This window comes from Colias croceus, chromosome 21 (genome assembly GCF_905220415.1).
Source record: "Colias croceus chromosome 21, ilColCroc2.1".
Taxonomy (NCBI): Eukaryota; Metazoa; Arthropoda; class Insecta; order Lepidoptera; family Pieridae; genus Colias; species Colias croceus.
The window spans coordinates 2,171,136-2,184,735 of record NC_059557.1 but is presented as its reverse complement, the minus strand read 5'-3'; the positions used below and the strand labels follow the sequence as shown (position 1 = coordinate 2,184,735).

Sequence of the window (13,600 nt, the reverse complement as noted above, 5' to 3'; positions counted from 1 at the left end):
ATTATATGCCCTGGGAGAGTAAAAATTTAATTGGAGGGCAAATGACCGTAGTTCGGCTGAATACGATTTGTCTAAAGTACTACCACGGGATTTTTTTAAATACCTCACCAGAAAATCTTTATTATTTCCCGGTATATTGTTTAAAATATGTATATCTTCTTGATTTAATTTATCTTTCAGTTCAGCAATAATATTAGAAAACTTTGCCACTTTACGTTTCAAACGGATGCGTTGTTGACGCAATGCTTTGATCTGTTTGTTTTTTGTTAAAATCTTCTTCTTCAGTGATTCCACTACCTTTTCGACTGTTTGTGGTTTCAAGATATCAACATTTGAAGGTCCTGGCAAATTTTCTGTAACCTAAAAATTAATATATTTTTAAAAATCCTTGTGGCAAAAAAACAAAGAACACATTTCTATAAAATAGTGGTTTTGGTATAAATTTATAAAATGTATAAAGCATCTTAAAAAATAACAACAACTTAAACACAAGGAGTATTTCAGGATAATTTTAATATTCAGAATGCTTAATATAAATAAAATAATAAAAATCCTTACATTTTGAATCTCACGAAGCACTGGAAGCAAAGTTTTAACTCGTTTTATTGGAGGTGAACATAATTCTTCATCCTGTAAAAAAAAAAAAACTTACATACTGTGTAACTAATATCTTACACTAATTACAATTAAAAAATAAAGCAAGATAATCAAGAAACAGCTTATTAACACGGCAAATTCAGCATTCACATCTCAGCAGGGTTGCAATACAATGACACATTACTTCCTGTGTTAGTAGGAACCCATTTCTATTATTAAGATAGGTGGACCATGATTTGATGACCCTCTATTATATACTGCGGACTTTGTAAGCTTTAATTACTTAATTGTTGATCAAAATATGTACGTATGAATTGCAACAATGGCTACATAGACAGTTATAAATATGCTATATTGGTGCTAACTTATTGTACAATGTACATTGTACACCATAAATGACAAAACTTATAACTAACATGTATAGCGCATCCTGCACTTGTAATTGGAAAGCATGTTGGACAAAGTAAAGTGCTGGGTCTGGTACTGGTGGAAAATTGAGGTGGGTGAAGAAAATGTAATATAATAAGGAAGTAAGATAGTTATGTTAAGCTTACCTCAGAAACTTGTTCAAATATAGTTGGCACTGCTCCAGGTCGTAGATTTGTACTAGATTTACTAGTATCTAAGTATTTATTTTCAAAGTGCTTCGAACATAACAAGCTATTGGGTTTCGGTTTCCACGTTTGACGTTTCATATTTACTATCCAAAGTTGTCGTAGAGCGATATCCTTAGGAAACCTAAAACAACGTGAAACTATAAGGGGTTACGTTATGAAAGTATGTGCCTATTGAACAAAGAAATGTATACGGCAAATATTAATACTTATCTGAATTCGGCCCTGTTCAATACTAACCTACTTTTGAAGTACAGAAGCTGTCATAACAAATATAAACAAATTTGTAAATTTGCAAGAAATTTAAACCCAGTTCATTGGAACAAGCCAATATTGGATGGAACAGATAATACGCATAGTAATTAGCGATTGTGCCATAAAGACTTTCAAAAAAAGAGTTGATTTTGGTAGTATTAGCCCGACAGAAATACTGTTTATATTGAACCTTAGATAAATTACCTGTGAAATGATATTCCTTGTATTTTCTTATGACTGGAACTTTCACAATTACTTGCACAGCACTTAACCATATTGATATTGTTTCTTTTTAACGTTTTTATCAAATATTTTTAAATATTTTCAATAAAACACTCGACTTCAAGACTTTGGTTTTGTGTATGTCAAGATGGCGACAGATCGAAAAAATGCCACGCGCTTGACAACTGTCACTGTGTGTGTTAGTGTTGTTACAAGCGAAAAACAAGGATAGTGCATATGAGAACATTGAACGAGTAAAAGAGATAAAATATTAAGTTAACACATACAAAAAATATGTCTCGTCTGCTTATATTTGGATGTCTGTGCGTGGCGGCAGTAAGGTGTGCGAAGGGTGCGCGAGCGAGCCTGCGCGTGTCCGCCTCCCACTTCCCCTTGTATTTATTATCTATTATCTATTTATTTAATCAGGCATAGTATGGTGCTGAAACGAGACATACTTTTCAATGAACTATAATAACAATGATTATGAACTAACTATTATCATCTATTATACAGTAAAAGTTCCTTATTCGCGCTTCCTTTATTCGCGTTTTCACTATTCGGGAATTAAAAAAATGCAACAATTTCTATATTCGCGACTAAAAATTTTTTTATTCGCGGATTTAATAAGTACATACATAATAATAAAATTATTCCAATATAATTATATATCTAACCCAATATCCTTGTCAAATGGACTAATAAGAAAGTAAAATAGATCTTATTACAAGTTTGCCTAAAGTACATAATATTATGTTGTTAAATGATATCGCCGAGGCCTTTGACCCAAGCCGCCTTTGTCGCAAGCCGCCTTTGCCGCGATTGATGTTTTTGAGAATGTAAATAAACAGAATGGAAGCAACCTTATAACTCAATTAATAAAGTATATTTTTAAATGTAGTTCCGTTTATAGTAAAAGCCGCTTTGCGTGTTTTATTGTTTCGTCTTTCACATTCGTTACAAAATTGTGATCGAGTAACGTCTACTGCACTCTTCCTAGTTTATAATGTCAACTAAAAAAAATGAGACACGAAAAAAATCTCAATCGTCACCTAGGAACGTATACCTAACGTAGAACCTATAATCCCATATAATAATTACCATTCCGTATTCACGGTTTCTGTATTCGAGGCATATATTTTATGGAACATATACCCCGCCAATAAGGAACTTTTACTGTAGTGATTAATAATTATTATTAGTCAATAATCATTATTATTTGACTATTATCAATTATTTTTTAACTAATAATCATTATTGTTTTTTTCCTTAAAATAAACAACTGTAATTAATAATTATACCCCAAAATTATGCAAATAATACACCAATTACGTAACAATAATCCATACTAATATTATAAATGCGAACGTAACTCTGTCTGTCTGTCTGTTACTCAATCACGCCTAAACTACTGAACCAATTTGCATGAAATTTGGTATTGAGATATTTTGATACCCGAGAAAGGGCATAAGCTACCTTTTATTGCGAAATATGTACCACGGGCGAAGCCGGGGCGGACCACTAGTATTATATATATAAAACAAATTATTATAAACTAAACTCTTATTTCACAGTAACGCAGCTTTTATCGTTTTGAAATAAAAGCATACGAGGTGAAACTTTATGACCAACTGATATTTTTATTCTGTGTCATCAAGTAACTACGTTTTTATCATATTACTCAATTTACATTCCGTTTCTTATAGTTCTCTTTTCCTGTTCTTTTTTTTTGATACTGACACTGCTTTCTTCCGAATTTTGTTTGTTTTGTTACCCATTTTCAATAATTTATCGTTACTCAAAACGTAAAATCGAGCGGAGATAATTTGACACAGGTCCTACGTTAGCAAGCGCCTGATCAGGACTGGCGGGGTAGCGGGCAGCGCGGTTTGTAAAGAAAACGCTGGGCAACGTTAAGTTCTGAGATATAATATGTATTTAATAATTACAGGGCTTCAGTAGAAACCCAAAATTTAGCACGTTTTCTGCAGTACATCAAAATACATATCCTTATATAAAAATTATTTCCAAAATCAGAAATTTCATTAATAAATAATTCGTTTTCGATCTTTATTTTAGCCTATTTTTATGATTTTATATGATCGACCAAAATACACGTGGTTGTGTAACAAATTAGCACACTTTTTAGGAAATATCTTGAAGTGTATTGATTATTTTTTCTAGAAGCGTCATATAATTGCAAATACATGAAAAATTTGATCTTGCAAACCAATTTTACTCCGCTTCGCTGAAAGGACTCCCCTTAAATCTTTCTACGCAACGGATTTTGATGCGTTTGTTTTTAATAGATAGAGTGATTCAAGAGGAAGGTTTTAGTATATAATTTATTATGTTTTAGACAAAGCGGGCGAAGCCGCGGGCGGAAAGCTAGTATATTATAAAGAGGTAAAGTTTTTGAGTATGTGAATTGTGACGCTGTAATCTCTGGATCTACTTAACAGATTTCTGATAGAAATCACGTTATATGTTAGTCTAACACTGTTAGAATAAAGAAATAATATAGTGTTAGACTAACAGACTGAAGGTATTTTATTTCGTTCTTAATTTTCATACTGGGTCTGCCCAAGTGGAACCGGGATGAGTGGCTAGTTTCTATATAAAATGTACAACTTTGTATTTCACCACACTGTTTTTATATTTCACCGGTTTAATTTATCTAATAATTGGCTGTCACCAAATTATTGCGAGTGAAAAATAATTATTATAACCGATGAAAATTAATTGGTTTTCACACACGCACGTTTGCAAAAATAATTCAATAGAAATTGTTTCTTTTTAAAACAAAACTTATATTATAAATACGAAAGTAACTCTGTCTGTGTGTGCACTGTGTGTCTGCAATATTTTCAAGCCTGAACTTCTGACCCATTTTGATGTGAATGTGGTATACAAATAGAGTGAGCTTTGTGAAAGAAAGCTAGTAAAAAAAGCTCTAAACATGAGTCATGTTAAAATTTGACAGGTCGTTGTAGGTAGGTACATATTGCTTTCGATTCAATCGTAAAGAGAAAGGCCCAATCGAGAAGACTTTTATCAGACAATCGTATACCAAATTTCCATTATATAATTCTATTATAGCAGCATAAAAAATAGCAATTCATTAGTTCATCTTAACTATATTGTGCTACTTTCCCGTATCTAAAAATAATTTCACAAAGCTCTTTTGTAATCGCTGAACATTTCTCTTCAGCCCATTCGTTTGAAATGTAGCTATTAATCATCAGAAAGCTTTAATATTGCGGCATGACGCAATTTTATGTGTTCTTCAATGTTTTTGTTAAAAATATATCCAACGATTGCACACAAGCCACTAAAGTTTTATTATGATGGTTCATGAAAGAGTCTTGATATTTGAAAGGCGTTTATCACTCCAGTTTTGCAAGTGTCACCTCAAAATCTCATTTTATTTTTAACGCTACATTTTTACGTTCACAGATAATTTCGAATGCGGAATGCCACAGATTAAAATATGTTTGAATACGGCGTGCACAGACCATGAAGTTATTATATTTTTATAAAAATGGCGTTCTAATTTTAAATCTGATGTGAATAGCCCGGATTTTGGGTGCACTGCGCTATGTGCAGCGATGGAAACAAACATAATCGTTTCTAGAGTTCACTGACCTATGTACCTATGTACATTAATTATGTATTTACCTGCATTATATTTGTTCACAATGACATATTATGCACATAAGAAAATAAAAGAATGTCTCTATTCATTAACATTTATAGGGTATTTGAACCTATGTTTAAAAATTTAAGATAGATTTTTTTAAATATACCTAAGTACTATTTATATTTACCGAATACATCGAATTTTAACTGGTTTTTGCATATGAATATTAATGCATTACTTGTAAACTATAAAGTATAATTAAATCTGTAAATTTTATCTGAGATCAATTTGTTCATCTAAAAGCATTGGATATATAATTCCGTATATGTATTACATTTATATCATATATTTAAAAGGTATATAAAGATTGGAATTGTTAATTTATTCGTCGAACTCAAATAAATTACATACAGTTACTAATTATAAATGCAAGCTGATATATTTTTAACATTACCGCTCACTGACTCTATATTTCAATCTAAAAATCATCTCTTAAAGATATGAATCTAGTTACATTTATTATTTATTAAAAACTATTTGTTATTTTTACTTTATTGTGACACGAAAAGACCTTTGCTGATTAAAAAAAAGCAAAATACGCGCCAAAATGCAAACTGTCTATGGAACGTGTTACGTGATACATGTTAGACCGTATACGTTTTTCACAAGACATCCGCGCGTTGAGAGGGCAAGGAGTGTCCCATTTACCGAAATACCACGCTGCAGCCGATCGATAAGGGATTTACGTTATGTAAGACGAGACGATGTATTTAGGATCCCTTTACCTTCTTAATTAGGTCGTCTGTTGATGCGTATTTTTGGAATTTAGAAGTTCAAGTGAACGAAGAATGAATGATTTTTAATTTCGCGGGATTATTTTGTTTGCCATTGGTTTTCTCCTATATTGTACACATAATGTCTCGTGTAATATTGAGTTCATAATCTTTAATAGCCATGTAGCGTCGACAAGCCAATTTATGAGTTATCGAATTTCAAGTGTAACGCTAAGAAAGTTCACACGGTAACTCATATATAAACAGTTCGTGCGCTATGCACAGACAGTCACGGGCTTGACGGGACGCGGGTGGGTCGCATTAGGTCGAATATTAATTACATACGGTTAAATATATGTAGTTAACGAAATATAACCTTTGCGTAGTTAATCATCTTTCATTACACCCGCACATTACAAGCCCCTACATTGGTGACTTATCTTCACCCTTTGAAGTTTGATGTTAAACTAATCATTTACAATACAAGTAAGAAACTATTCTGAGGCTAAGAATTAAGATCAATATTATCAGAAAGATCAAAGCTATTATTTGGGTTCAATTCGTGTTACCCTAAGATGTTACCCTTATCTAACTTTGAAGCTAACTGATAATTAAAATACTTTTTATAGTATGAAACTTTACGATCGTAATAAAACTAAATACTCCCATATACAAGTATATTTATATCAAGGAGTGGGGTTTATGTACTCGCTTTATATAACTGCTATAATTATATTGTGGATGTAATTGTAAATTTATGGGAAATATCAGAGTTTAAATTTTAAAATGGCGAGCAATATCTATTGAAGTTTAAAGGATGAATCCAATTAGCTTCAGGTCAAGCTTTTCGGTGAATAAAATGATTTATGTAGTTTTTAATGGTTTTTTACATTATATTGTTTAGATACAAAATATATTTGTTATATTGGACACCTTTCATATATTTTATTTCATAATATATTCTGTCTGTAAGTGCAAAAAATCGATGAATAGAAGGATAACCTTCCTTACATTTTGGAACTGCCTTTATCAGTAGGTACCTATAAAAACAATATCATAACTTTAGTCTTACGAAAATTATAAAACAGTTTGTAAGGTCAATAATATCATTGAGGTCGGGCTTGTCACGCAGTCTGACATAATTTTAAAAAGAATATCGTCAGACATTTTGTTCTGGTATTTCTATAGGCGTATTTTATTTCACCAAATAATTTTCTTTTTTTTTTTTTTTTTTTATGTCAGAGCAAGCAAAGGGGCAGGTGGGCCACCTGATGGTAAGTGGTCACCACCGCCCATAAACACTTGCAACACTAGAAGTGTTGCAGGTGCTTTGCCGGCCTTTTATGGACAAATAAGCTCTTTTCTTGAAGGCCCCAATGTCGTAGTTGTTCGGGAACACCGCAGGTGGCAAATCGTTCCACAGTTTCACCGTACGCGGAAGGAAATTGCGGGTGAAGCGGACAGTGGTGGAGCGCCAACCATCCAGATGGTGCGGATGGAACTGGTTTTTACGGCGTGTGGTCCGGTGGTGGAACTGTGCGGCTGGTAGTAGGTGGAACAATTCCTCAGAGCACTCCCCATAGTAGATTCTGTACAGTATACAGAGAGACGCAACGTCTCTTCGCACTGACAGAGGATCGAGCCTATCGGAAAGCCTACGGTCATCGACAATTCGAGCTGCTCGACGTTGGATGCGGTCAAGAGGATGGAGTTGATACTGTGGGGCTCCGGCCCAGAGATGAGAACAGTACTCCATATGCGGTCGCACCTGAGCCTTGTACAGCTGAAGTCGGTGGGCCGGCTTGAAGTACTGTCTCGATCTGCTGAGCACACCAAGCTTTTTCGAGGCTAATTTAGCCTTCGCTTCCAAATGACTGCGGAATTGAACGTCACTCGAGATTTCAACTCCGAGGATTCCGATTTTCGGCGATATACTAAGGGGAGTACTCTTAAACCGAGGTTCTACGACAAATGGGGTCTTTTTAGCGGTGAACGCGCAAACCTGTGTCTTTTGGGGATTGAACTCAACAAGATTAAGTTCGCCCCAATCCGAGACTTCTTGAAGGGAAGACTCGACTTCAGACACAAGTTTGTTTCGGCTCTCATTGAGGCTTTCCTTTGAGGTGTTCGCACGGCCGGGATAAAGAGCATCCCCCGTACTGTCGTCTGCATAGCAATGGATGTTACTGATTTGTAACAAATCATTGATATGCAGAAGAAACAGTGTAGGAGATAGCACAGAGCCTTGTGGGACACCAGCATTCACATAAAGAGGCTTAGAGCAGGAACCGTCGATAACGACCTTAATGCTCCTCTCTTCCAGGAAGCTGGCAACCCAATCGCATAACCTCGCAGGAAGTCCGAAAGATGGTAATTTCGCTAGAAGTGCCTTGTGCCAGACCCGATCGAAGGCTTTCGCTACATCCAAACTTACAGCCAATGCCTCCCCTTTACTCTCAACCGCCTCCGCCCATCTGTGGGTGAGGTACACCAAAAGATCACCAGTCGAGCGACCACTACGGAAACCGTATTGCCGGTCGCTTAACAGCTGGTTCTCCTCCAGGTACCTCATGAGCTGGCAGTTAATAATGGATTCCATTATTTTGGAGAGTAAAGAGGTGATGGCGATCGGTCTGTAGTTAGACGGATTTGAGCGATCGCCTTTTTTAGGGATTGGGTGGACAAGAGCAGTCTTCCACGAGTTCGGAACGATTCCTTTGGCGTAAGAGAGCCGAAAAAGACGCGTTACAACCGGTGCCAACTCAGGAGCACATGTCCTAAGCACAATAGGAGAGACTCCATCCGGCCCTGTCGACTTATGGATGTCAAGGGAAAAGAGAGCGTTTCGAACGGCACGTTGTGTGAAACGTATATCCGCCATTGAATGGTTGCACCGCGGGATGGTAGGCGGTGTCTTTCCCCTGTCATCAAGAGTCGAGTTCCTAGCAAAGAGAGCGCCCAGGAGTTCGGCTTTCTCTTTAGCGGAATGGGCCAGAGAGTCTTCGTCCTTGTGCAAAGGAGGAAGGGATGAACGACAGAAGTTACCTTGGATGGCTTTGGCGAGGGACCAAAACGCCCGTGTTCCCGAAGGAAGTCGCGCTAGTCTATCGCCAAGTGCACCAATATAACTGGATTTAGCCCTAGCGATTTCTCTCTTGTAGGATCTGGAGGCAGAGTTGTACTTCTTCCTGATGGTAGATGATACTTCTTTCTGGTTTTTAGATAAGAAATAACAATATAATATTTTACGTAAATAATATTTTACGTAATATTTTACGTAAATTATGCGACTCGTGATTATTAATTTTCACACGAAGATTTTTGTGGAACTTTTTTGGAAATAAAAATCGTATTTATTGAATACTAATTAGCATATTATTATAATTTGTGGATAGATTGAATACTAAGACATTAATTAAAAATTGTTGCATTTTCTTCGTTAATTTCCACTGATTGTAGAGTCTCATAATTTGTAATAATACCTACCACTAAATATAAAAGAACGAACATAACAATGAAATAAATATTTTTAATAACAATTTTTGTCTATTAGGTGACTATTGACAAAATTATTTTATAAGTATTACAAATTATCACCATATAAGATCAAAAGAAGGCTCATTAAGATAACATTTTTTATTGATAGCATTCCCAAACAAGGAAACAAAGTCTATAGAGGCAAGATCTTGAAAAATATAAACAGTAACATAAAATGGAGATAAGGTTGAAGTTAGATATGGTAAATGGCCTAGAGTCGAATTTGCATTACTAGACTATTTGTCTAGTTACCTACGCATTATTTGTTTTTGTATACTACCTTCTGAAAAAAGAATATATATACGCCTGAAAATAAAAACATTTTTAGTTACTGCGTTGCAGTTGTAGCGCTGACCTTTACCTATTTTAACAAACTGTTCTGATAGGATATACCTAATAGACCATTTCAATGTTATGATAAATAACATTATCTACATGGTTAAAATGAGAATATTTCGCGTCATACCTAATGCATTTGTGACTCTCACGTGAAAAATCACGTAATCTTTTTAATCTTTTTAACGTGAAAGAAAGACAAACAAACATTCTTAAATAAGCTTGACATGGCATTAAGTTGAGAATTTCGAAAACACTTAAATATGACTCACTGAACTTTCGGGAAACCTAATGACTTCAAAAGAATGCAAACAAACAGTTTCCCAGATATCATTTAAAAGCATTATTTTTTGCAATGCTTTCATTTTGAATAACATTACATAATTGGAAATTAAACTAAGAATTCCAGAATGACAACAATTTTAATTATATCTATTGCGCATATTATTAAATTAACAGCGGTTAATTGACAATTATTAAATAATTAGTTTTTAATCCCGAGAAAAAAAACTGCAACTAATTTTGCCTTTAAAATTCGGTATTCCAAGAATACAATTGAAGGTCAACTGGTAATTAAAATGCTGTATCATGTAAGGTACCTAAGTTTTGGATATTAATTTAGCTAAATATAATGATATTTGTCTTCATTGTCTAGTTTAATGAATAAACAGAACATCTGCGTCTCATCATGAATCATCATGGTTATAACTCGCCTTACAATGACCTCTTAATGCAAATTAAAAGTTCAGTATTTTCCCCGGTTGTGCAAGTGTTCTTAGCAATTTAACAATATAAAAACTCTAATAAATTCACATTTTTATACTTAAAAACAATGTTTCAAAGACAGGCTGTGCCCTGCGGTTTTACTCGCAGTGCTCCACTCCTGTTGGTCTCAGCGCGGCGTGATGATAATAATATATAGCCAATAACCTTCCTCAATAAATGGGTTATCTAACACCGAAAGAATTTTTCAAAACGGACCAGTAGTACCTGAGATTACCGCCTTCAAACAAAAAAACTCTTCATCTTCGTAATATTAGTATGGATTCAAAGATTGCAAAAATTTAGATGATATATCTCCCAAAGCCTTAAAGATTTGGAATATCGTCTGATAAATTATATTTTGTTTTTTGAAATTTTAATGAATGTAGAGTCAAACAGCTGTTATTTTCGTTTCAATTAACGTGACAGTGAATAAAATATATTAACTATCGCTGTAAAATCAGAACAACATACGTATTATCTTTGGATATGAAAAAATATGAATGGGGGTTTATGCATGGTTGCATGGGGGTTCCCCATTGCAATAACCATCCTACCAAAGGCTAACACCACATCAATTTTTGATTGCGTAAGTAGAGTAATGTAAAAAAAGTAGAGCAACTAAATAAATACTTTGTGGAATTGGCTATGATCATTTCGTCTCTTTTTTGCTTTTAAATTAATCTGCTAATTATTATTATATAATAGCCAAGTATGTCATAACAAATAATAATACTGATAATATAATATATAAGACCATAATATGTTACGTATGTAAATATTTAGAATCATTGAACTGCTTTTGACCTCTTTATCTCATCGATGCAATTGCAACACACGGTTAAATTTAAACCCTCTAATGACACAGATAAAATAGGATCAGTTAGACTCAAATGTCAATGGACTGTTTACATTTATAAAGTGACTGGTGAATCAGTCAGGAGTCATGGTTTATTATGAAACAACTGAAAGTGTGAGTAGTTTTATGTCATGTACCTACAATATACATAATAATGTCTCGAAATTTAAGTCTAACCTGTTGTACATAATTTTGAGGTTATCATTTTTCATCTCAGTGTCAAATAAAAAAAAAGGTTTGCAAACTACATACCGTTTTAGGTGAAATAAATATAAAAGCAAATATAGGAAACACACATTTATTTATTCTTATGTTATACTGTTACAAAACTTTACAATAATATTGGTTGTCACTACACTTGTTGTCTTTGCACTGCCACGAATCGTCGTTCCCGACACTATTTCACATAAACGAATTTCCTTCGTGTTCATGGCTTCACGGTGTGCAGGCCGTGAACCAGAATGCGATGAGTTCACTTCAAGGTAGCCAGCGGCTACAAAACTTCTTCCTCCATGCCTCAAAACAGCTGTTCAAGGCTCTTCGTCTTCGGAGAGCGAGGGCAACGCCAGCTGTCGCCGCATCCTTTCCCTCCTCTGCGGCGAGATAGATTTCTGCCTGCGGAGGTCCTCAGTGCGAAGGAGGAAGGATCTCTCCCTTTCCGACTCGTAAGCCTCCCCTTCAGAATCATCTTCCACCAATGCTGGCAATGCGGTGCTCAATTTTTGTCGCCTCTCAGCGGAACAGTCCATTTGCCTGCCGCGAGATTTGGGATGAGTTGGGTATACGTCCGCGTACAACGCAGCGACTGATAGTTTCACGACCATTTTTATTTCAGTTAAAACGTGTGCTCACTTTCAATGTAGAATACAGAGTGCGGGGAAGGAGCCTGCGCGGACATTTATAGCCTTCACGGTTTGAACGTGTGTGTGTTATAACGTCATTATTTATGTAAATAGTGAGCAAGTGTGCGAGCCGGCGACTTCATCAGAGTAAACAACGCACGCCACATCGTTATCGAGGGGATTTGTTTGATGTCACAGCTTTGATCGCGTACTTTATCTAGATTCGCCACGTATATAGAGGTGACTGTGGAACAATTACACCGAGATAAGAAATAAAAACTTGTTTAACTGCGTAGATATACACGTGATAATTAAATAGGACCTAGAAACACTATTCTTCCTAATTGAACTTGCTCAATTTAGATTGTTCAGTGTTTGGCACAGTGCTGGGTGCTACTAACACATGTATTATTATTAATTGTTATATAATGTACTTAAACAATCAATACAAAAATACTAATAATAAAACTTAAACAATTTTAATAGCTCTATCATGTCATTGATAAACGTAAATTACGTCTCAATAGCCATTTCTATTCATTAATATTTCTCATTACACATATAATATCGAAGTATAGGTATAAAAGACATTAATGACTGTTGATAAGGGTAGGTACTTGCTTGTTGTTTACTCATTTCACGATAATTTATGTTTTTAAACAATTTAAATTGACGATAACTGCAAAACTCTACATTTTTCTCGCCCTTTTAAAAGTTATAATATTCGAATATCTTTTTGCTAATAAGTACTTAAACGAATAAATAAATTCGCAAAAACTTAATTTTTCCTTTAACCCCTCGAGGATTATAACTTGCTATTCTGTTTTTAAATCTTATACATATATAAAAATGAATCGCAAAATGTGTTGGTAAGCGCATAACTCGAGAACGGCTGAACCGATTTCGATAATTATTTTTTTATTATATTCCTTGAAGTACGAGGATGGTTCTTATGTAGAGAAAATGTAAACATGTACCACGGGCGAAGCCGGGGCGGACCGCTAGTATAATATAAAAATTGAACAATAAGTATTCAACTTATTATTAGGGTCATGATTATTTTAAACAATTTCGAATATTAATAAAATTATCGATATAACTTCAAATACCTATAAATATTGTCAAAAATAAATAATAATTTAACGTTCTTTTGTATTCAAGTT

At 34.5% G+C, this 13,600-nt stretch overlaps 1 protein-coding gene across 1 annotated transcript; it reads right to left on the bottom strand.

The window, feature by feature from the left end:
* Positions 1-11,879: 11,879 nt before the first annotated feature.
* On the bottom strand, positions 11,880-12,489 carry LOC123701336. The gene has a single exon (XM_045648772.1). It carries the CDS (start codon positions 12,417-12,419, stop codon positions 12,126-12,128), a length of 294 nt encoding a protein of 97 aa, XP_045504728.1. The 5' UTR covers positions 12,420-12,489; the 3' UTR covers positions 11,880-12,125.
* Between the last annotated feature and the right edge of the window lie 1,111 nt (positions 12,490-13,600).